Genomic DNA, 25,941 nt, shown 5'->3' on the forward strand with positions numbered 1-25,941 from the left:
GAATAATCAGTCAATTAAGGTTTTTGTTTGTACTTTTACAAACTATAATTATGAATTCCTTTAAATATGAAAAATATATACATAAATCTATGTTAAAACTATTAAATCATAAGAAGGTTACAGTTAATAGATATAAGCGTCTTCTAATCTTCTACAAATAAGCCAATTTTGGGTTTTTATAGCTTTTAGGGCTGCAACTAACGATTATTCTGTAAATTGATTAATCTGTTATTTATTTTTCCAATTAATCGATTAATAATCAGCTAGCCAATGGTTGCTAAAATATTTTTTTTTACAGAAATTAAATCAGGTGAAACTAAAATGTTTTCACTTGAAGAGTTCTGGATAGAGCATATTGACAAATGAAAAAATGTTTGTTTTTCATATTAAATGCAAAGTTTTTAGATATTTTTTTATATGATTACTGCTCTAACTGGGCTGCTCTATCAGCTAAAGGTAGGTTTTACAGTCTCTATACTCCAGTTAACGATTAATCGATTACTAAATTAGGTGACAATTGTTTAAATAATCAATTAATCAAGATTAATCCTATTAATTATTTCAGCCCTAATAGCTTTTAAACGTACTTTATATCTAGCCATATATTGTTCTATGTTTATATTATTTCACCAATTTCTTTATATTTTATTCTGATACACTTCTACAATTGTAAACAACAGTTGTAAACAGTGGCGGATCTAGACCAAATGTGTTAGGGGGCCAGAGTGCTTTCATGGGGGCACAGAAAAGCATGAAATAAAAAACAGGCAAAGGGATTCAAATATATTAATAGAGCTGCATGAAGTGAAATTTCTGTTCAATTAGGTTTAATTAAAATTCTATTTCTTATGAGGTCAACATACATTCATAATTTAGGAATTTTACATATTTTTGTAATTTTAATTTAGGCGAAAATTACTGTTTTTTATTAAATCTAAATTAGAACTCAAGAAAAAAACGTATAAATTCACCTGTTCAAATTAGAGCAATTTGTTTTTATTATTTAGCAGATGAAAACTGGGGTCCTATCTCAATACCACTGAAGCTATCACCCTATTGTTTTTAAATAATTAGTAAAACAGAACTTGTAAATAAAAAATAAAAAAAAAGAAATAGATCCAAAGAACCTATCAGTAACAATGTCTGTTCCAGTGCATATCATCATTAGAATTTCTTTGAGTATTATGTCTTCAGTTCAGGGGCCATAACAGGACATTATCTACAGGGGCACTGGCCCCCTTTGGGCCCTGTCTAGAACCGCCCATGGGTATAAACAACCATCAATACTTTTTTTATTATTATTTTCAAGTTCAAGTTTATTCCTTCGTAGTTACAGAACAGAGTCTTAATTTATGAGATCTCTAACCTCCTCCTCCTTTCTCCTCCAGCGCCTCCCCTTCTTCAGCCGCCCCACCCTTACGTATGATTTTCATTTTCTCCAGCCTGAACTTGAAAAAAGTTTGTTTTTCTTCCGTTGTTACGCTGATAGTGCGGGAATAAAGCAGGAATGTTCAGGAGGCCGAGTTGCTCGCTACCTTTCCTTAAGTACTAACTGGATAATTCTCCAGCTGTTCCTCCTCACGCGCTCACCATGAACGGCAGCGACATACTGGAGATGGATTCCGCGTCCGACCAGGAGGATTTTGATGATGCCAGGCTGGGAATTATAGAGGGGGAATTTGGTAAGAGCACCACTTTGCATTTCACAATCTTACTTAAATCTTCTCAAACTCATCTAAAGAGCTTCATTTCAGCTTATTTTCTCTTTAAATAGGTTCCACGCGCACTCTATTGTCCCTAATGTTCTATACTGCTGTGAAAACTTTACATATTCAAACTATGCTAAATGCACGCAGGGGAAACAACTGTTCAGCAGTGGGCGTGACGTGAACACATTTCAGGCCTAACATGGCCCTGTTGCATATGCTCTTTATAAAACTTTCCCTTCAAGCAGGCAAAAGTATGGAGTTCCAGAAATGCCAAAATCTAAAAATACTTCTATGTGGAAATACTTCTGCTCACTGCCACATCCTCCTCATGAATTAACATCCTCACTAGACATTTGGGTTTGTATCTATAATTTATTAGGTTAGTATTTATGTTGTGGTTTGTGGTGTATGGGGTTCCAAAAATGACTATTTACAACCTTGATTGCATTGTTTTTTCTTATTTCTATCTACAAATAACATACCCTTGTAGATATGGTATTCCATTCTTTTTTTCCCCCAGCATTTTTATTGTCATTACAATGACACAAGTACAGCGCAATGAAATTCACTCTCTGCATTTAACCCATCCCCTTTTGAGGCTTCTAGGTAGCAGTGTGGGGTTGATTAATGATCTTTGCTCAGAGAAACAGAGTGGCAGTCTGTGGGAGTGGGTTTTGAACTCACAACCGCAGGATTCCAAGCTCTTAGCTCTAACCACTAGGCCACCACTCTGTAAAACATGCCTTTAGCTGATAGAGCAACCCAGTTAGAGCAGTAATCATATACAAAATGTGAAAAAATATATAAACATGTTGCATTTACCATAAAAAACAAAAATGTTTTCATCTGTCAATATCCTCTATCCAGAACTCTTCAAGTGAAAACATTTTAGGATTAAACGCACACCTTCAAAGCTTTGAGGCTGTCGCCTACCACAGTGAGCTATACAAAGAAGTTTGTTTTTGATAAGAAGGACACCTTCAAAATGTTTATAGGCCAATTAACACCTTATATAGGTCTAGGTATAGGAAAATATTACCTTCTAAGTTTTTATACAGATTTTAAAGGTATAGTGGAGGATTTTTGTGATTTTTGAAAGGAACCGCCCTCTCCACTTTAAAAAAAAGCACATGCACAACCCTGTGCTCGCTCCTGAGAGGGAACGCCTATTAAACGTATGCGAGACCATGCGCAAGCCCATTTCATGCACGCTCTGTTTTATAGTTGTTGTTTGCATCGCTTATACAAGCTTATCTTCCAAAAGAAGATTTGTTTTTTCCACTATGTCAGACTCACCACCAGTAAGTGAAAATGGGGACCAGCACGTAGGACGGCCTTAAGCAAAAACTGCTTGCCAAACTTGACAGGGTTTTTTGCATGTTTCCAGTGGTATTCTTGACTGTAATGCTACATATTTCTGTCATGAGCTACAAGAATTCTAGGTTGGAAGGCTTTCTTTTAATCATGACAACATTTAACCATCTCTTTAGAATTTCTATCAAGTTAAAGTAGCTCAGCCTTGCCAAGCATAAAAAATAGTTATTCCAGTTATTATTGATCAATTAAGATAACCTGCTGGTAAATTTGCACTGTTGTTTTAAATCTTAATCAGGTTCTGGTATGAGTTGTTTAACATTTCTGTCCATCTATGCTGTTTTTATGGATAGGCTTTAAATTCAGTTGCAAGCAAGATAAATTATTGTGATATTAGTGAATTCACAAGCTCAAACATCTTGTCTAGAGCCATTAGATGGATTCTCCTCGATATGGAAATGTTTTGGACCAAGAAATGCAGTGACGTGTATGACATCAACCAGAGACAGAAGACAGAGACAAAACAGACATGGTTGCAGTGTTTTTAGGTGGAATAGCCTCTATTTCTTTTTGAAAAATGGGCAGAAAGACGTGATTTGTGCCTTTGTGGATGGGAAGATGCTTGGCAAGAGTTTGATTTGTCAGTTAACTCTGCTTATTGTAAACAAATCAGCACAGCTGCTACTGCTGCTGCGATTGGCTAAAAGCACGACATGGGAGCCAGGTGCCACTTGATTTACACAATCAGCTCAAAGAATTGTACTGAATGTCCCTCCCTTTTGCGAACTAGCTTATGCTAGGTTAAGATTTAAAAACAGTTAAAATTGTTTATACATGTTTATATAAACCTGCACCGACCCAACATCTTCAGGCCAGAGCACGTATTTACAATTTACAACATATTTGCCCTTCCTTATAGCCTGGGTGCCATTCCGAACTTAGTCCCGCCCGCAACATTTGAGGTCGGGAAGTGCGGTCTGGCATTGCTCAATAGTAGCGCGAGTATGCTCGCACAATATCTGGCGGGCCAATCAAATTGTCAGGGTGGGCTTTATACGATGATGGACAGATGATCAACAGTAACTTAATCAACCACGTCACCAAAGCTCGCTTGGGTGACAACAACAATGGCTGCCGCTGGAGAGTTGAGGTGAGTAGATTCTGCTATTAGGTCATTTCTAGAAGATATCGACAGCAAATTAATTTTAAAAGAGGAACAGAGAAACGCGATCAAGGCTCATCTTCTTAATCTAGGTGTGCAACTGCACGCTTTGATTTTTGTTGACAACAACTATGCGTCGCTTAACATACGTCACGCACTCCGTTGCTCTTATTGGTTGTAGGTCTATCCAATTGAGTGCAGAGGCCTTTTTTTTCCTGGTTCGTTCGAAACACGCCCCATAATCACAGCTCTATGGAGCAGCATCAGACTCATATTCTGACTAGAATTGGGTACGACTACGTCAGGCTACCTTCCTTAGCACAGCTTGTCGGAACAGCAATGCTTTGTGGGATGTCATCTACTGGATCTGGCTGCATGATTCCAGAAAAAGGAGGAGATGCATCGCAAGAGATCCCCCCACCTGGCCAAAGCACTGTTTCCTCTTCACTCAGGAGAAGAATTCAGGAAGATTAAATCTAAAACAAATAGACCCAGGAACAATTTCTTTCCCAAACCTATGAATGCAATCACCCCCCTACAGGCAGACACTAAATATCCCTGCTAAAAACCAAATAAAACTTTCATAGTTTTAGCAAGCTGGACAATATAAATACTACATGCCACAATCCATATAAGGATTAATCATGATTATTTGATCATTGAAATGATCGTCAACTAATTTACTACTCGATTAATTACTGATTGGAGTCGGCATGCTTTGGTGGCTCACTTAGCACACATGACCCATTTAAGGAGGCCTTAGTTTTTGAAGCGGGCCGACCAGAGTTCGAATCTGACCTGTGGTCCATGTCTCTCCCTCTCTATCATATCCCCTTTCCTGTCAGCCTACTGTCCAAAAAACACCATTTATACCAAGATTGTCAAAAAATGTGTAAAACTTTTGCATTTAAGATAAAAAAAAACAAAAAACTTTTTGGCTGCCATTTTGTTCTATCCAGAACTCCTCAAGTGGAAAAGTTTTAGCTTCACCTGGTTTACCTTTGGAAATAATCCTCTTTAAGGAACCTTTGGCTATCCGATTATTAACTGAAAAAATTATAATAATAAATAATAATGGTTAGTTACAGCCCTAATATATATATATATATATATATATATATATATATATATATATATATATATATATATATATATATATATATCTATATATATATATATCTATATATATATATATATAATTCTTTTTATATTTTGTTGTCACTAAATATGATAAAAATACTTTTTATTTAAATGATACTATACCGAACACATCATGCAACATTATAATAATATAGCATGATAATAATAACATCACACGTAAAGGTTACAATTATACAATGAGCACGCAAATGCAGAGAATAAACATTTTTAAGCAGAGAGGATTTTGAGTTTCTGTTTCAACAAAGAAAGGATCTAAATATTGCAAAGGGATAAATTAAGGGAGAAATCTCTGGTGCTGAGGCTGGAAAGAGAAACGGTAAAGTGAGTAGAGGAGAGAGATCTGAGGATGTGGGAGGGAGTAGAGATGTGAAGAAGATCAGAAAGGTGAGGGGGAGCGAGGTGGTGGGTAACCTTAAATGCGTACAGTAGAATCTTCAATCATATTCCTGGTTTCTTAGGGAGCGAGTGGATCTGCTGGGGGGATTTGATGAAAGAGGGGGGGGGGGTTGTAGTAATAATGCAATTAGCTGAATTCAGGAAAACTTGGAGTTATTGGGGGATTTTTTTTTAAAGAATAAAGAGGAGAGTGATACAGTACTTAAGGCAGGGGGAGACAAGGAACTGATGCAGTTAGCAGGAACATGGATGCTTCTTCCTTTTTGCAGATATTAACAGTTACACTGATTTTTGATTGCTATGGACTCAAATACCCCTCAACATCGTAATACTACACAGATATAGACATCAGTTGGAATGATCAATGTCCTTTTTTATTTTATTTTCACATACCTGCAGCAGCCAATAAGTTATATATCTGTGTGCAGACAAATCCTATCAGGATATTTAGCTGTACAATTCAAACTTAATTACATTTGTTTTTCTGGCACCAAATATAAAGTCCTATTATTTTGTCTTAATTTTAAACTCTTCTACATTTTACATTTGCTTATTTCTTCTTCTATGGAGAAGCTTGAACTAATTTCATTTGTTGATTTTTTTTCCCAATTTGCCATTTCCATATTTGCAAAATAGTTCGAGTTAGTCATGTTGACTGTCTCTCAAAATAGACGTGGGAATCTTGCCACAGATGTTTTAAAGGATTTCATTCTGTGATTGGAAAATTCTGACGCTGAATTTGTGTTGAACTCTTTTTTTTCGTCTCACTTTAAAACCAGGAAGCTGTGTTTAGGGTGGTGTGCAGTCATGATGTTCTGTAACACGTTTTCACATGTGTAAAACAGATCCACTTTTAAATGGTGCAAAAATGAACATTAAAACTCAGTTTCATTAGAGTTGGGAGTTTTCATGTGAGAATTCTTTAAGTTCTTCATCGCTCATGTTGCCCACCATAACGTGCATCCCTTGTGTGTTCTGTATATTATTATTAGTCATCAGTAATGTGATGCAAAGCGTGTCTGCTCTGAGCATAAACTGAAAACCTTGCTTTCACTAGACCATACTCATTAAATGTTAATGCATGTGTTGATCACATCTAGCTGAAAACCCAGACACTGTAGCTCAGCTGTATGACCCATGTACCTTAATGTAGCTGTTTCTCTCCCTCTCTCTCGCACCCCATTTACTGTCAGCCAACTGTACAAAAATAAAAGAGCCACTAGTGCTGTCAACGCAGCACAAAAAAACAAACAAAAAAAAGCCAAGACTTCCTTCAGAGATATGCTGTTTCATTACGTTTTTCTTGGAAAATGTGTAAGATGGCAGAGAATGGTTCTTGCCAAATGCTCAACAAGATTTTTGAGCTGATTGTAGTCATGGCGATGGCACTGGAGTCTATTACAGCCGTTACACCAATCCCTAATGTCTAATTGAGACGGCTGCTTCCTGTCAGTTTCTAAAACTGACAGATGACATCTTCGTTAGCTTTTCTATTTTTACTGTTTAAACAGTAATCCTGCACTGGAAAAAGGTGAAATCAAAGTAAAATGCCAATTTCCTGTTAAGGTGGGTCCTCTTTGCATTGCGTGCGGATGAGCGTGGTGTTTACTCGACAGGAAGTGAAGTTTGCACTGTGGGTTTTTGCATCAAAGCAAAATGTAACAGGCGACTGCATCTGCTTCAAGTAGAAACTGTATCTTTTCAGATGAGTCTGGGTTAATGGGTTTTTGTAATTCCCGGGAAGGATTTTCACTCCAGCTCTCTCACATGTTGAGAATGATTGTGATATTTCAGACTCCTTGTCTAAACATGTCACGGCATGAAAAACAAAGATGAAACCTGTTTTTCTTAAGGGTTTTTTGTGAAATCCATGTTAAAGCAATGTTCATTTTATCAGAGTTGAATTCTTTTTTGATGACTCACGATTCCACAGTTATGTCCCCTGCTTGTTTCTACGGCTGGTGCTGTAAAAACAACATCTGTCTTTAATTATTGTTCCACTTCACAGACCAAGAAAATATGACTCTCCATATTAGAAGCCTAGTTGTCTTCTTGTTGTCAGCAATTAGTCATAGTGTGAAGCTTTTTCCTCTTTTCCCCTTAGTCTTTGTCCCCAGCAAACAGTTCAGCAAGTGGGAAAATTCATTTTATAAGATTAAAAGGTATGAATGAGGGCAAACTTGAGGACAAAGAAAAGGGAAGTATTTGCAGAACAGAAACACTCCTTTGCTCAGTCCCCTGACTAAACCACAAGCAGAACATAAATGCAAAGAAAGTGACGGAGCAGCTGCATCTAAATACAGTTTGAACAGAACAGGAAACTTAAATATCGAGCACATCATTTAATATTTGGTCTTTTCTCTGACAAAATACTAAAAATTCTGCTTCAATGTGTGGATCTGTAGCTTAATGATCTGAAAGCAAAGGGTCGAATCAACAGCAAATTTGATTTAATTGAAGTTTTTCACATTGTGTTGCTTTAGGGGACAGGGAGGATAGGAAATGGTGCTTTATAGAAGACTACTCAGACAGTTTATGTTAAAACACACTGTAAAGCACCCCCCACTCAGCTAATTAAAGCTACAATTTTCTATTATTTTTTAATTAAGTGACTTCTTCCTGTAGACTTTTAGCTAGCTGCTTATTCTTTATGCTCTATATATGTTGAGCATTACTTGTAAATATTCTTAATAATCTGATTCTGATAATTTGATCTTTATTTTCTGTATCTGTGTCTGTATTGTTCTCTCTCTATCACAGTTTACCCCCAGGAGTTTTTACCCACCTATCAGTCAATCGAAGAAGGATCGGTTGTGAACAAAGTAAATCAGGTGAGTCAATGTAATTGAATATCAGTTAAATTTAATCACTGTACTCTGATTGGAAATATGTTTTCCTTTTTAGAGATTTCTTGTTCTTTTGTGTTTTTTTATTTTTTATTTTGAACGTTCAGGTGGTAAAGTATTGTTGTTATTAGACGGGGATAATCCATGTAAATAAACATAACATTTTAATTAATGTTTTTTAATATTCAAGGGGAAAAAATTTAACTAATCTGGAACTAAATAAGTAGTGTTCTCGTTGAATGATGAATTGCCCGACCAGAAGCTGGAAATATGGTCAAAACTTATATCACAATACATTTCTTAATTTTAGTCGATGACGCCTGTACAGTAGCAGCCATTCAAAATTTCCATACTTTCCCTGATGGGCCCTTGGCTGGTCCCCTACAATTCCTTTTTTAAACATCAATATTTGTACAAAAATATTCCTTCTGTCATGATTTGTGGACATTAAGATCTAAAGAGTAGCGTTATATCCTGGTCAGACCCTGCAATTCAGTGAAAGGATGGAGTCAGAGTAAAATAATATGCAAGAGGGGTTCACTCCAGAGGCTGGAAGTTGGAGTTGATTTCACTGGGAGTTTTAGGGAAGTAGGCTGCCATTCAGCCGGCGTTTGACTGGGAAGGGCTATTTTGAACAGCTGCTACTGTACAAACCTCTGAACGTTATTATCCCAAATCGATGAAACTTCTCCAATATAACATTTCAGAAATTATTGTAAAAATCATTAAAAAATGTAAGTTATATTAAAGTTATAATATATATTAAATTAAAGTAATGTTGGAGGAGTCTGGTAGAAAGAAGTAGGCTTATCTATGTAATGACTCAGAACAGAGGCAAGACAAACAGTGGGATAACTTAAAAAGCATTTAATATAGCAATGATGGATGGTTTGCGGATCTGCAGGAGCAGCGGCTAGGGCGTCCAAGGCAGGTAACTCTGGTGAGAGGAAACACAGATTAGTGACCACAAAAACCTGACAAAGGATGATCTGAATCCGTGAGTCACTGACCTGGTTTAGATCAGAGAACTTACAACATACACTGTTTTCAAAAAGCATCTAAAAAATTGGGTCATAACACATCAGTCATGTCAGCATTAGTTGAATGTCTATCATTAACAAGCCATGCTGCCACTTGTGTCTCTGCTGTGTGTATGTATATATGTGTATGTGTATATATATTTACATGTACATAGTTTAAATATTTTATTCTATTTTATGAACCTCTGTAGTCCAGCGAACACTTATTCTGTATTTTTTAATCAGCTTTGAGGAGTTATAGCTGTTTTTATTTCTTTTTATATTTGTATAAAAAGTTTTATTGTTGTGTTTTATTTAGGTAGACAATTTTAAGATCTGTCCAGGGACAACAGATGAAAAATACCATTTTGGCTAATTCTGGTGCATTTGCACCAGAAAATAAATACAAATAAATAAATTAATTAAAAATATTAAATAAAAAAAAGATTTCAGTCGCTCAGTTGCTCTGAGAATGAGGTTGATGCCAGCTGGTCAGCTGCCAAGAATTAGCGATTACCACACTGAGTGTTTCAGAAGCTGTAGCCTTGAAGGACACAGAACTGACAGGAGATCAGATCCAAGCAGATGACGGAGGAGGGCAGGATAATCCTGAGGGTAAAGTCAAGATGCAGATCCAGGTTCAGAACACAGTAGAATCAGACAAAATCCGAAGACAGGTAGGGCAAACAGATCAGGACTGTGGCAGGCAGGCTTAAGGATTTAAAGACAGAAACGGGTCAGCATCAGGCATCAGAGCACTATTGGTCTAGTCAGAGTCTCGACCTGTTGAGATGCAATGGCATGACCTTAAACATGCAACAAAAAATGAAAACTGATGCAAGAGACACAAGACTACTGTAAAAGAAAAAAACGCTGTAGTCATGAAAAATAGCTCAAGCCAAAATTATCAATAGTAAAATACTAAAAACAACAGAAAGTTTTGCCTCGCCTTGAACACTTATTAAAATCAGATATAAGTCTAGTGGGATTTTGACACAATAGCAGATGCAATAAAGAGAGTGCTGTAAATGCTGTGTTGAGTAGGAAAAGGTAGTTTTAAGATTTTTTTTAAGCAAGAAAGTAACCTTTAGAACATCCAAGAAGTTAATTAATCAGGTTTATGATTAAATATTTAATTATTCTCTAGTTGTTCGAAGTCAGTACCTATTTTTACTGTAAAAATTTATCGTTTGGACTAAATTAGGGGAAAAAAGTGGGTTTTATTTTATAAAAAATTCACTTTTTCCTTTCAAACTTTTATAAGTCTCATTATATTCAGTTATTTAAGTAGCTCTACTGTAAAACAAGTCTCCTTGTGTGGACAGTGGGAAGGAGAGAGGGAGACAAAGGGCGGGTATCCTTTGGTTTGTTGACTCTTCCCCTTTTCCCGTCACGCCATCACAGATGAAATCAGCTCATCAGGGCAGCAGCTGCCTGCAGAATCTATTGTCCATTTTAACTCGCTGTCTCTAACATGTATGATGTTATGGAGGAAGATTCATACGAGTACCATGATGTAGAGTTACCTGATGGGCCATGTTTCTGCCCTCAGGTAGAGTACAACGGCAAACCGGACTCCTTATTCTTCAACGACGGAGTGAGGAGGATTGACTTCATCCTGGTGTATGAAGATGAGGATAGGAAGGACTTTAAGAAGAAGCACACCTTCCAGAGATATAAGGTAGAGTTCTCATTTTTCACACATGCATCGGGTACTATATTTGCTAAAAACTTCTTTTTTCATTACTTTATAAGCTGTAGATTATTCTTTTTTCATATGTTATGATGACCATAGCATTTTTTTTATCCAGTTATATCTGTTCAGACAAAAAAATCTCTATAACTCTAGATTATCAAGCTGTTATTGTTGCATTTCTTAAAAAAAAGCATGAAAGACTTAGAGTAGGAGATGGATTCCATCGTTCAGATGAATTGAGTCCTTTGTTTGCACGTGGAGATAAGTGTCTGCTTTAAATCCTCCCCTGACTGTATGTACATATGATTAACAAAGGCTTTAGAAGGTCAAGTTACTAACAAAAAAGACATTTTGCATTTAATCTTTGCTGATCCAACAAATTCAGACTCAGTTAAATGTTAAATTTTGTCATTTATTTTTAGTTAACTGTAATAAATTAGTGCATTCAGTTGTTTTGGAATTCAAACAAGCAAAAGATAAAAATAGTCCAAATTAGGCACACCCTGGCATGTTTGTAACCTTTGAGTCTTTCCCAACAGGCTTACAGTACAGCTTGTTTTGAAATATTGAACATCCTTAGAATGATTATAAAACACTGCAATAATTAGCTGATTAAAACCATGACATTTAGGCAGAATCCCTATCGGGACTTTGATTAACTGATGTGGTGTTTTTGGCTGTTTTAAGGAATGAGTGGTAACTGAAAACATGCCCTGAAACAGCCTGTTTAATACAGTTTGTTAAGGCACTGAGACTTTGCCTAAGAGGTGGCATGAATGCTTCCTTAACAGCATATCCCCCGCGGCAATTCATCTGTCACAATGTTCGAAAGAAATTCCAGCGGCACTCCCTCTACTCGGTTGCTCCATTATGTTTCTGCTGTAACTCTGGTTCCTGGGGAGTAAATTAAGATGCTTTTAACTCATTTCTGGGATAAATGACATGAATATAAAGGTTTTTATTTAAAGATTAGATTATTTAGATGATTTATTTTGCATGTAGTTTTTTTTTGTTGTTTTTTTTTTTTTTTTTTAGAAAAACAGGAAGAAGAGGGAATTAATTGCCTTTCCTGTTTTTCTTGGAAACAAAAGTATTTCTGGTTATAAATAAGGAAGTGACAACAATGGTGCTGGAGGTGACAACAGAAATATTGTCAGGGACACATCCCACTGGACATATACCTACAATAACTCAATTGTTTTTAATGATCCTTGAAATATATGTAAAAATAACTTTCTAAACAGAAAACTTCAATTTAGTTTTATTAACTCTATACGTAAAAAACCTAAACTCATGTTTTTGTATAAAGACAGCATGAAATGCAAACTCACGCCACACTTTTAGTGTTTTTTTTTCTCTAGCTAATGGTTAGCTGAGGAGTAAATTTGGCTATTTATACCAGAGATGTCCTGATCTGATATTACTATCATATATCTGTCTGATATATGCGAAAAAACTAATATCGGATTTTATTTTCATGGTAATAGAAGTTTCTGTAACTGATCAGTTAATTTTACATACAGTAGGTAAGTTGTTTTCATACCTTTTATTGTTGACTTTTGTTCCATATATTGGTTATATTACTTTATCGAGCCTGTTCTATCATTCCACAGTATAAAATAATTAATAAAAGCTAGTATGATACATCCTAATATCATACCGGGTTAAAATCTTATCGGTATCGGCAAATTCTCAATGCTGCAATATCGGTATTGTTTTGGAAAAGAAAAAGTTGTATCTGGACGCCCCCTAATCTGTGCACAGATGGTCGGCAGCCGGTGAAAAATAGGTGTTGAGCTGATGCCATAATGATAACAGGAAGTCAAGGGTTATTATTTAAGGTTTGTTTATAACAACGTAACTGAATAGTCATTTTCTTCCCCGCAGAGACGACGAGAGTACTTTGAGGCCAGCCTGATGAAGATGGGCCTGGAACTAGAAGCCACACCTTCTGTAAGTAAACCTCAAAAGCTTCTTTTTCTTACATCATGTCCCTCCTACTTGAAACTAGCTTTCATTGCATTCTGCAGGTCCATAATGACAACCTTATATTTGTGAAAGTTCATGTGCCCTGGGATGTGCAGTGCACATACGCCGAAGTCCTGCACATCAAGGTTCCCATCGAGCTCAACAAGATCTCCTCCAAACCGTCGGTTTGGACCATTTTCAACTGTTTCACCAAGTACTTCAAACCTGACGAGAATCTGATAAAAAAAGAAACGGATTACTTTACTGCACCCTTTGAGAAGGACCGTCAGGAATGCTTCCAAATTGTGAACCAGGATCAGTTCTTCACTCCATCCATGAGGAGTAGAATGGCAAGTTGTTGATTGTTAAACACCTTTGGATCTCCCTGCATTTTTAACTACTTGTATTGAGCTTTCGTGATATTTTTTAAATTCTTAAAACCCATCAGACTATTTAGGTTTCTGCAGTTTATTTTCTGGGTGTAGGCATACAAGATAGGAAAACAAAAAAGACTTTTACACCATCTTACCAATGCAAAATGTAGCTTACATAGTTTAAACAGCTGGTTATTCCAGTGCCGGCTGCACTGATGAGGAATTTAATCCTGGATGCTTAGAACCTAAAAGAGGAACTGACAGCTCATAAACGTTTCACCACTTGGAGGCAGTCTTAGAACACTGAAATGTTATTTACATTCAATTGACCTTTAGGTTTAAAGAAAGAAAAGAAAGATAAAAACAGGATGCAGACCTGGTGGCAGGAGTGACATACCTCAAACTGAAATGCTTTAGATCCCAATAGCCAGGCACTATTTTGTGTAGGACTCATCTAAAGAGACAAATCCAGTTGAAGCCAGATTCTACACTGGATAATAAGACATAATAATTGTTGCATTTTCTCTGTAGTATTTAAACAGTTTTCTGGTTTAGGTCAATTAGAATTAGCTAATTGCTTATATCTCCGCAAGACCTAGAAGCTACACCAATGTAGCATCTCTAGACCTCCTACGTTACATTAACACACAGCCTGCTGTGTAGTTAGTGCATAGCTATAAACTATATGTTGTATATGGTATATTGTATGTTTTATATTGTACAAAGCTATAGATTCGGTATTCTATATATATATAATTTTTCTGCACCATCATCACCAAGTCAAATTCCTTGTAAGTGCAAGCCTACCTAGCAGTAAACCTGATTCTGATTCTGATAAATGTCCCAAATAGCTTAGCTTTTTTTAATATTGCAGATAATTCCATTAGTTCCGTCTGTATTTAGTAAAACAACTACGCAACTTGAGGCTTCGCAGTTGAGGTGTAACTTTGCATGCCTCCAAATATTCCAGTGCTCTCCGTCAGTTAGCTGTGTCTTGACGTTTAATGCTACTGCTGGAGCAACAACTTTTTCCCAATCTGAGTTGCCTTTCAAACCAGGAGATGCAAGTTTTGTTGAGTATAGGTTTACAAAGCCTAAACATAATGTAGGTTTCTCTAAATATATATATATATATATATATATATATATATATATATATATATATATATATATATATATATATATATATATACACTTATCGAATTAAAGCAATTTTGTCGATCCAAATAGGAGAACTTAATCCGATTTAAGGTTACCTTTTGCCCTAACCTCTAAATAGCTGATTTCAGCTTCAATTACAAGACTTGATGTTACAAAAAAACCCACAAAGTCTCCTCTGTTTCCGAACATTCAGACATACTACCAAAATAGATCATCTATTAAAGGATTAGTAGTCTGACAGCAGAAACTTCTTTACTTAAAAACCATTATATCTATCTTGACCTTAATGTTGATGGTAGGATTTACCCAGAAAATAAATGTTAATCCTTTTTTTTTCTATTTCAGGCATACTATATCCTGTGCAGAGCTCCCTATGAAGTCAGAGGAAACATTAAAAAGTTTGGCATCACCAAACTGCTGGATTCTGGAGTGTACAAAGCTGCCTATCCGCTACATGACGTATGTGTGTTTGTTAGTGTTCAGCCATACAATGGTTGGTTGTTGTAAAGTACATAATATGTGAAATGTTTTGTTTGCTGTTTTAGTGTAGGTTTAATGTCAGGTCCGAAGAAGAAAGCTGTCCTAATGAGAGGTTCCTGCTCTATAAGGAATGGGCTCATCCCAAGAACTTCTACAAGATACAACCTCTGGACCTCATAAGGTTGGCAAACACTTTTAGAATCAGGTTTTATATGCTGTTATACGCTTACTAACTTCTTATGACATTTACTTTAAGAAGTGTTTCTTTTCACAAACAAATTATATAGTAGGAAAAAAGAAATTTCGAAAAAGAATACCAAAGGTCAGTTAAAGTTTCTGGAGACATACGACACTAATTTGATCCAGTTCAGTAAACAGGTCATTGGAATTCTATAATATTTAAAAATTTGGTACCGTATAGAGTATGTGAGATGTGGCCGCTGCTCACAAGAGAGTGTATGTTGCTTTTCTCATCGGTCATTTTAGCTAGTTTTAAAGGCGGTTACATCTTTTTCAGTGTGGTGTTTCTACTGGCTTGGGACATTTCTTATGAATAGCCAAAAACCAGGAGCAGCTGATTAACGGCTCCAAAGCTGAAATAATATTTTAACTGCATTTGTGCAATTATTAAGGGCTTATACATCTCTAAAGCAATACCTTCTCTCAGCAAATTAGATTCAATCTCAATCTGCTGTACTCAGAATATATGCCCCTTTTTTAGAAGCAATCAGGAAAACTTTGAAAGGATGCTTAGAGGAGGCTGATACAGCCCTCCGTGGTTGTGTTGAGGTAACCGACTGGGATGCACTGTGTCAGCCACATGGAGAAGAAATGAGTGCATTGACTAAAAGACCAAATAAACTACTGTGTAGATAAAACATTCCCAACAGAACAGTGAAATGCTTCTCCAATAGTATAACCCTGGATCACCACTGATCTGAAGATGCTGCTAAAAAAGAAAAGAAGAGCCTTTAGGAAAGGAAACGGGGAATTATTGAGGATTATACAGAAATAACTTTAGGTCAAGTCAAGAGAAAGAAAAGGAGCATAGAGAGAGAGGCTGGAAAACAAACTTCAGATTCCTTTAACCCAAATATTCCCTCTTACAGCTCAACTGTTTCATCTTCCCCCTCTGCCACAGAACCTTCTGTTTATATGTTTTTATTCTTAACAAATAAGAAGATGGCGCTTCTCCCTCCCTATTTCTGTACCTTCAGAATGAGAACCAGAATAAAATTTCTCCAAATTTTTCCAACTGTTTTAGATTTTATTTGATTAGTAAAATGCTTGTCTAGCTGGTTCTAAGGCAGAAAACTGTGTTTATCTCATTGCACTTATTCAAAGCGTATCATTTATTTTTATAGGAGGTATTACGGCGAGAAGATCGGGATTTATTACGCCTGGTTGGGTTTCTACACTATGATGCTGGCTATTGCTGCTGTGGTCGGACTGTGCTGTTTCATTTATGGATACCAGATTCAAGAAACAAGCACATGGAGGTATTTCAAATTAGTATAAGGATGCTTTCTAGATTGTATACTTCTCACAATTGTATTTTAACCAAAAAAATCAGAAAAAAAGTAAAATAAAGTTTATGGCATTTAACAATAGTTAACAATTGAAGTATAACTGGGAATAGTTATTAAAATGCATGGGCAAGGAATTTGTATTGAAGGGATGTAAGATTAAATTAGAGATAAAATATGCAGCAAAGGCCAGAGTATATCTTTAGAAGTTGATTTGTTTGGGGTTTTTTTGTCTGATGTGAACTTATTTCTTTTTCTAATGAAATCTTCTCTGTTTGAAATAATGCAGCAAAGAGGTGTGCAACCCCAACATAGGAGGAAAGCTTGTTATGTGTCCACAGTGTGACCTCTGCAACTACTGGATGTTAAACAGCACCTGCGACACTTCCAAGGTGAACTTCTTAACAATAAATCTATTTAACTGCCCTTTAACCCATGCAGGTCTGTTTGCATTTTACTGTGGGCTTCATTACTAAAAGGTCTACATGTGATTCATGACTAGGGCTTTTACTGACCTGCCCAGGCGTACAATTAAATATGTTTATAAATGCAGCAATAATTAAAAAAAAGTATTGGTCACCCTTACGCCATTAGAGTAATAGTGTTTGAGTTTGGTTTTTGTATTTCTCTTTTCAGACACTTATTATATTTGATAACTTTGGAACCTTGGTGTTTGCTGTTTTCATGTCAGTATGGGGTAAGTTTAGATCAACACTTGCTTTAATTCTGCTAAATTGTTTTATCACCAATTTTCTGTCTATTAAAGGCAATCAACAACAAGCATCAGCTATATTTTGTAATTGTTCCATGTCTGCCCTCCTGACTGTTTTATTTTTCTCTACAGTGACTGTGTTCCTTGAGTTTTGGAAGCGGTACCAGGCAGAGCTGGAGTACGAATGGGACACGGTGGAGTTTCTGGAACAGGAAGAACCGCCTCGCCCTGAATATGAGGCCAAGTGTATTTATGAGAGGACCAATCCTGTCACAGGGGTAGAGATAAATAAAAAAAGAAATCTGATTTTACTGTTATTAATAATAATTATGTTGTACCGTACTAACGTGTGTTTATGTGATGTAGGTGCAAGAAAAGGTGCCTTATACCTTCTGTGGACGATGTTTTCGATTGTCAATAGGAATTGGGACAGTCCTATTCTGGGTAATGTGATTAAATTTATTGTTACTTTATTTTTTACACTTTCATTTTAACATAGAATATAACAGAATAGAATAGAAATAAGTCTTTATTGTTCACCCATATGGAAAACTGTCTTTAGCTGAAAAAATGAAAACAAACTATAGAAAAAAAAAAAAAAAAATCGACAATAAAGTACATGAAGCTAGAGCAGTTCAGTTCAGATTAGGGGATGCTTTACTTTTTCATTTTAAGAGAGTGATGGCGTTTTTGACAAAGGCTCTTTTTAGGGAACCTCTGGTTAGGGGAACCTTGTAGCGCCTCGCAGACCTTTAGAAGCTCAAACTGAAAGGGTGAGACATGTCTGCTACAATTTTCTCAGCCTCCCTCCTTGTCCCATCATTGATGTGGCTCAGAGGCGTCTTGGGTTTCCCTTAAATCTTACCAGACATTTTCACAACTTTAACTTAGTCCATTTCTCAATTCAGAAGAAAGCGAGTACGGACTCGTGTCCTTGTCAAGTATGTTCTTGACAAGAACACAGGAAAGTATGGACTTGGGGAAAACGGGAGCATGTAGCATATATATGGGTCAATTGGAACCGATTTCGCCTCCTGTTATTAATAATCTCTAGATAATGTTAAATTATTACTTTTTTCATTTTATTGGGGGAATAATAATAAACACAAATCAAATGAACATTTTGCCAAATAAAACAGAAAAAGAGTCAACGGTACTTTACACACGGCTATGCCGTCAGAGGGTTGCTGTAGACAGGCTAATGTTAGCCCTGGCTGCGGTTAGACTCGGAGGTCCGCTGTAAGCTGTGGTCCTCTCAACATTAGAACTTTTTTTTTTTATTCATGCTAAATCGGTCAATGGGCCATATGGTGACCGTGCCTGCACCAGCTTATCTTAATTGTCACCGCTGTCATTTAGCAACAGACGTAGGCAACAGCAGGCCGCTGTGTCAACAAAATCCCATGATCCTTTGCGAGAAGAGCTCTCCTCGCAAAGCATTCTGGGATATATGTGCTCTTATAGTGACCATGGATGATCACTACTTTTCAAGGTGCATTGTGGTAAAGTTCGTGTCAAATGCTTTTCCGTCTTTTGACGTTCGGACATCTAAAATGGGGGTGATCACTATATAGTGCCCTAAATAGTAATTAGGGTGGACATTCGGACACAATCTGAGTATGGGCATTTCTTAAAGATAAAATCTGTGTTAGAGAAGCTGAGGTGACTGTTAAGGACTCTCCAACAGATATTAAAAAGACTTTAGAGTTTATATGAGCTGGGTGTCAAAATATACTGGGCCTATTGTCAGTTCATGTTTTGTGTAAGCAACAAGCTCCTTTGTTAAAGGCACAAATTGATTTCTAGCTGCTATTAAGACCTTTCATGAGCTTTAAGACGGGTAGAGTAGGAGGCCTCACCAGAGAAAACAGTTTTCTGAAGCATCCTATCTAAAAACATGTCATCTGCCTATTTAATCCACATTATCTGTAGTGTTAACACAAAGAATTTAAACTAGTTTTACTTTTCTATTTAGGCACATTACAACAACAAAGATAATTTTATGCATTGAAGGCCATTTTGGACCTTTAGTTGCAAAACGTTTAAGCTCAGACAATGAAGAGCATCTGTGCGTTTCAGTTTATCCAGATCCAGATGGTTTTTATTGGATCATTTTAAAACATAAACAACCTATATAAGAGCTTTAGATTTTACCATTAGTAAACTACTCTTTTTGCAGTTTATAATAGAATTTCCTCCAGTTTTGCCCATTTTAAATCATACCTTAAATAGCTGGTTAAGATTTTCAGTCATCCAGGTCACAGTCATTCCAAAAAAGTAAAAAAAAAAAAAAAAAAAAAAATCCACTGGAATTTCCAGGTTGGAAGACATTTCGCTTCTCATCCAGGAAGCTTTTTCAATTCAAAATGTATCGCTACCGTGATACCACGTGACCGCTTCGGTAAGTGGTTCGGGAAGCGCAAGAATTTTGACAGGCATTTTAACAGCCTCAGTGTTCAGTCAAGATGTGGGCGTTTGGAGGAGAGCTGCTGTCAGCTGGAAAAAGTTTGGATAGATTCTAAGAATAAATTGGTTGTTTTTCCAACAAATCTAGTTGCTTAAAGCTAATTTGGTTTGAATAAACAATGTAATGATCAAAATTTAAGCAAACCAGACAAAGCCAGTGTTAACACGTCAGTGTTGTATTTTCTCCCAACTATCTACATGAGTGGCGTCTTCTGTAAGGGACAGCCTCTCACGCTGGAGGTTGATGGTTCAAGACCCGTCTCTGTCTTTTGAAAGTTGCGATTAAACTTAATTATTGTGGCTGATGAGACTAATTTGCATTGTTTTGCCCGAGTAAAAATATAGATTGGGAAAATTAGGTCGGTTTAGTCAAAAGATTGGTTTAACACAACTTCCAACCTGATTAAAACCAAAAAACATGGAAAAACTATCATGTTTGAATAAAAATGACTAACACCTTTCATTTTGTTCATCATTGCCCAATTTGCACAAACACTTTCACTGTCTGCTTGAGTTTATTTCACTAAAATGGCAGAAAAACTGTGCACCTTAAATGATTGTTTTAATAAATTTTACACAAAAAAAAAAAAAAACACAAAAGATTTTATCATACACACCAACCATTAACAATTTGAAGGGAACTTAAAAGGGGAAAAAAAAAAAAAAAAAATTGCAAAAAAAATAAATAAATCAGATTTTATTACAAACTGTAGTTCTGCTGTCCACCAGTAGGTGGTGCACATGTTCACTTGAAGCCTCATGAACTGTGGGGATCGTTGAAGCAATTTGGCCAAACGGTTCAATGCCTCATGAGGCTTCATCTCACCATCACTACCAATTTGTTCTGTCAAAATACAGAAGGATTTCAGTATATTAGGACTCAAAAAGCAGAAAAAGAAAGACACTTAGGTGTAAATAACCAAGATGTTTTATTCACGTTTTACTATGAGCAGAATAAAAAAAAACTTACTACAGAGAAAAAGCTGCCTCTGTCACGTCTTGGTTGACGTTTGGAGGACCCAAATGCAGAGGCAGACAGGCTGAGGTGAATACTTGTAGTTTTAATGAAAAAAATGGTTAACAAAGGCAGTCCAAAAATCCAACTAAAATGTAACAGACCAGAACCATGGAGACATCAAGGGAAAACACGTAGAAGGAGCCAGGGAGACGATTGCAGCGATGACAGGACCAGCAACAACAGAGGAACCAATAAAGAGTGAGAGCAGAGGGAGAGCATAAATAGCTGACAGAGACAAAGGGAGGGCTAACGAGCTGACAAGGAGCAGATGTGAGGAGACAACGAGGGAGCCAAGGGAAAAGGAACACGCACACACACAAGAGGGCAACAGAGGACAACAGAAAAACATGAGAACTAACATAAATTTAGAAATTACAACAAAATAGGAATTAAACCAATAAAACTAGAAAGCAAGGAGCAAAGTAAAGCACATAACCAAAACAATGACAGCCTCCTCCTTTTTGTACCTTCTACTTTCATCTTTGTATGAATTAAACCAAAGTTGGTCCAAAGAAGAGAACATTAATCTGTTTGCTTTTTGTCCTTCAGATCATGTTGATCCTGGTTTCCATCGTGGCCATCATCGTCTACCGATTGGCTGTTTTCGTCTCCCTGTCAGTCAGTCTTAAAAACGCAGGTGACCTGAAGAATTTAGAGCCAATAAAGGAGTATGTAACGCCGCAGATGGCCACCTCTGTCACAGCTGGCATCCTCAGCTTCGTTGTGATAATGGTCCTCAATATCCTCTACGAGCGGGTCGCTATCTGGATCACAGACTTTGGTGAGTTCTTGGACTTTTCTCTTTATTTTCAATTGGTGGAACACATTTTAAATGTAACGTGTAATGTAATGGCAGAGCTTCCTCGGACAAGAACGGACTACGAGAACAGCTTGACGCTGAAGATGTTCCTCTTTCAGTTCGTTAACTATTACTCCTCGTGCTTCTACATTGCTTTCATAAAAGGGAAGATAGTCGGCTACCCAGGAGAACCTGTTAAGCTCCTGGGACGATTCCGGAATGAGGAGGTAATATTCATCATTTTCACTTCTGACCTTTCCAAAGAGAAAAAAAAAAAAAAAGCAAATATTTCAAGCAGTTCACACTGAAATTAATTTCTTCGTCATCTTAACACAGTTGGCTGGTTAGTTTGTTCAATAGATATCAGAATAAGAGAGGCTCAATATGAACATACACCATAACTCCTAGATTATTATTATTAAAAAAAATAAATGTAGTAACTGTTAGTCTATTTCCTTCCCTTTTTACCATTGGGCTCTACTTTGTGTAGCTCTGTCAGAAAAAAAACAGCAATTAATTCCAGAAGGTTTGTTTTAGTAAAGTGAGAAGATTTGAAACATTTAAATGTTGAACATATCAGGTTAAAGATGTTTCGGTAGTTTTTTTTCTTCTCCAAGTTTGCCTCACTTTTTTTAGTCTTTTCCACCCTGCAGTGTGATCCTGGGGGTTGTCTGATTGAGCTGACCACGCAACTCGCCATCATCATGGGTGGGAAAGCAATCTGGAACAACATCCAAGAGGTCTTGCTACCGTAAGCTGTAGTTAAAAGTTTTCTTAAGAATCTTAAAACATTCAATACAATCCGTCTCCCTGTGTGTCTGTAAAAGAAACGCAGTAACGTTTTTCCTACTTCAACCTCCATAGGTGGGTTAAGAACCTAATCTCTCGCCATTTTACCCGTCCGACCTCAGAGAATGTGGACCCACCTCGCTGGGAGCAAGACTTTCAGCTTCAGCCCGTTTCAAAACTTGGTCTCTTTTACGAATATCTCGAAATGGGTAAGAAGCGTAAAGTGTTGGCTCGCTGTGGTGTGAACATGGAGCCCGCCCAGCCTGATCTAGGTAGTGTCTGTTGTTCCTTACAGTGATCCAGTTTGGCTTTGTCACCCTCTTCGTGGCATCATTTCCTCTTGCTCCGGTTCTGGCTCTGTTGAACAATCTGTTTGAGATCCGCGTCGACGCTTGGAAAATGACGACTCAGTTTCGACGCAATGTGCCTGAGAAAGCCCAGGACATAGGAGCTTGGCAGCCCATTCTTCAAGGCGTCACCATATTGGCAGTAGCAACAAATGTAAGCTGGATTATGATTTCTTTTTGATGGTGTAATTTTTCAATTATTTTGCAGCATAAATACATTTATGTCTAATCAGATTAATTGCTTGAACAAAGAAGTATTTCAAATTTTACTCAGACTTCCTACTTTCATTGAACTCACCTGTTTCTCCGGTATCTCTACAGGCCATGATCATCGCTTTTACATCCGACATGATTCCCAGGCTGGTCTACTACTGGTCATTTTCACTGTATGAGGGTCATACTAACCACAGCATGCAGGGCTACATCAATAGCTCCCTTTCTTTTTTCAACACCAGCGATTTCGATGATACTAAAATTAACGCTCAAGTGGATCGCAATCCCAACATCACCATTTGCAGGTACAAATCTGGGGTGGGGTGTGTTTCTACAGTGCTCCCCACAATCATTGAGTCATCTGGGAAAAAAAAAAATTTAAATAACAATTTTTTTAACCCCTAACAATCCCTGGAAAATATAAATGTGTTAGCTTATTTTTTACCTTTTTTAAGTTAATCACAGTTAATTTGGTATTTTGCTACCGTGCTGTTTCGCTAGCATATACAGATGCAAACTTCAGCACCCTCCATAATGTTCTCAATCCATAATGTTTTTATATTATGTCGGCCCACCCTTAACAGTTATTCCAACTTTTGTTTTGGAAACTTTCCACAATTCTAGGAAGTGTGTTTATGGGAGTTTGAAAGTGTTGTTCCCGCAGTACATTTGTGGGATCAGACACTAATGTTGGACAGGAAGGCCTGGCTTTGCGGTTTTTGACTTCAGTATCCCAATGGATTTGGACCTTTTCCTTTGTTGTGGGGCACAAGTTTGTTGGAAAAAGGAAAGAGGCCTTTTGAAAGATGTTTTTGCCCAAAATTAAATCGCTAAAAATGTCGTACCATGCACTATTAAAGGTTTTGTTTAACTCCTGAAAAACAACCCCATATGACAATCCCCTATATATCCAACATTTGTCTATTCATTGGCAACAACTGTTTTACTGACAATTAAGAAGACTGCCTATTTAGATAATATGCCTAAAAGAATGAAAAGAACATCCTCCACAATACCTTTAAGAAAATTATGAAGATTAATTACACACAAAGGAATGTTTTTTAAGTCTTCAGTTTTGTTCATGATTTTTCTACTTATAATCCATTCCTATACAAAACCTAAGGGGTGAACAGAAGAGACAAAGAAATAAGACACCAACTTGGATCCTGAAAAATCTAGCAAAATATGCAAAAAACTGGTTTTAAAACTTGAGGAAATATATTTTATATATCATTTTATGTGTTTATTAAGTGATTTTCCTTAGCCAAAAAGGGGTTAAAATAATAAATGGAATAAATTAACTACATCATGAGCAATTCTGTCTTTCTTTATTTCGGTGAAGACAGAATCAAATTCTTAACTGATGTCCAAAACCATCTGTTTCAGTCTCAATGGTCAATTGAAATGTTTTCCCTTCTCCAGGTATCGAGACTTCCGGTTTCCTCCTGGACACCCCAGACAATATGAGCACAACATGTCCTACTGGCATGTGATCGCTGCCAAAATGGCTTTTATAATTGTCGTAGAGGTAAGAAGGAAATCCTACTCCTTTATAAAGAATATATTTAGCTCTTAAGTGGAATATCATGGGTAACAGTACTTACTCTCTATGTCCTCTTTGTAGCACATTGTTTACCTCACCAAGTTCATCCTCTCCTACGTGATTCCAGACGTCCCGTACACCATCAAAGAACGGATCAAAAGAGAGAAATACTTGACTCAAGTGATCCTTCACGAGACCAACCTAAAGCTGGTGACTAAGCGTTTGAAACCAATTTCAGAAGGGATTTCAAGTCACTTAGATATAAGTAATAAGAAAGAACTGGAACTGTCAGAATATGGACAGATGTAAGCTACAGAGAACACTTTGGTTTATACAACACATCAGTTTTTTTTTGTTTTTTTTTTGTTTTGTTTATTTGCTCTCCCCCCCAAGATCTTGTTAAACATTCCTGTGAAAACACTTATGATCTGAAACTCTTTCATATGGAAAAATGTTTGTTTTTAAAGGCTAAAACAAGATCAACTTTTACCTCCACCTCTAACCACTAGGTTTGGTTTCTTTTGTTTGTGTGTCACTATATAATTATAATGCTCCAAACTGCTGGTAAAGATGTGTGACAAATAAGCTTTATTAGACTTTTTTTTCTTAAAAAGATGGTTTTACACTATCCTGTGCCTTCAACTGACTGTTAGTTTGTTTGTGCTGTATCAAATAATAATGTTACATTTGGAGCTTTAAAAAAACAAGCTTTTGCCAAACCCTGTCATAAAATATCAGTATTGCCTTGGAAAAAAAATGCAAAGGTTGTTTCGTTTCTTGTCATATTTTATACTTGATAAGTATAGGGTTGTGCACCACAAACTTGTGAACAACCAAGTGTTAAGGTGGTATTTTTTAAGCTGTTTTACCGTAATGGATATCATAACTGATTTCTGGGGATTATATGTGTGTAAATGTACACACATTTTTTAATTGACATGTCAGTTGTTTGTAGACTATTGTATGTTTATGTGAATTTAACCCAACTCTCTGTCTGTTGACATATTTTTATATACTGCACGCTTTCTACAAGCAAAAACTGTCTTGCTAACCACTAACTGCCTTTCAGATTATTCTTTGGATAATGCACTCAATTTATTTTTTTATAAATCTTTAAAAACCAAAGTTGTGTTATTACTGGTGTTAATCAATGGTACTAGAACCATCATGTATGCAAACAGTATCATTCCTCTCTTAGTTGTTATCAAATAATTTCTTTAAATAAACAAACCACATGATCAA

At 36.6% G+C, this 25,941-nt stretch overlaps 1 protein-coding gene across 1 annotated transcript; it reads left to right on the forward strand.

The window, feature by feature from the left end:
* Positions 1 to 1,400: 1,400 nt before the first annotated feature.
* On the forward strand, positions 1,401 to 25,941 carry ano6 (anoctamin 6). The gene is made up of 20 exons (XM_038298431.1): positions 1,401 to 1,682; positions 8,503 to 8,573; positions 11,160 to 11,288; positions 13,191 to 13,256; positions 13,334 to 13,621; positions 15,152 to 15,265; positions 15,352 to 15,467; positions 16,651 to 16,785; positions 17,102 to 17,204; positions 17,449 to 17,509; positions 17,657 to 17,802; positions 17,891 to 17,968; positions 21,558 to 21,789; positions 21,865 to 22,034; positions 22,461 to 22,558; positions 22,672 to 22,805; positions 22,892 to 23,097; positions 23,265 to 23,461; positions 24,579 to 24,684; positions 24,781 to 25,941. The coding sequence occupies exons 1-20, from the start codon at positions 1,592 to 1,594 to the stop codon at positions 25,006 to 25,008; spliced, it is 2,769 nt and encodes a 922-aa protein (XP_038154359.1). The 5' UTR covers positions 1,401 to 1,591; the 3' UTR covers positions 25,009 to 25,941.

The sequence above is a fragment of the Cyprinodon tularosa genome, unplaced genomic scaffold, assembly GCF_016077235.1.
Source record: "Cyprinodon tularosa strain WSP-4 unplaced genomic scaffold, ASM1607723v1 ctg111, whole genome shotgun sequence".
In the NCBI taxonomy this organism is placed as follows: domain Eukaryota; kingdom Metazoa; phylum Chordata; class Actinopteri; order Cyprinodontiformes; family Cyprinodontidae; genus Cyprinodon; species Cyprinodon tularosa.

Bases quoted from the DNA above. Each gene is read 5' to 3' on its own strand.
- ano6 (XM_038298431.1), top strand. From the start codon at position 1,592: ATGAACGGCAGCGACATACTGGAGATGGATTCCGCGTCCGACCAGGAG. The intron at 16,786-17,101 runs GTATTTCAAATT...GAAATAATGCAG, and splicing joins CAAGAAACAAGCACATGGAG to CAAAGAGGTGTGCAACCCCA. The intron at 23,462-24,578 runs GTACAAATCTGG...TCCCTTCTCCAG, and splicing joins CCCAACATCACCATTTGCAG to GTATCGAGACTTCCGGTTTC.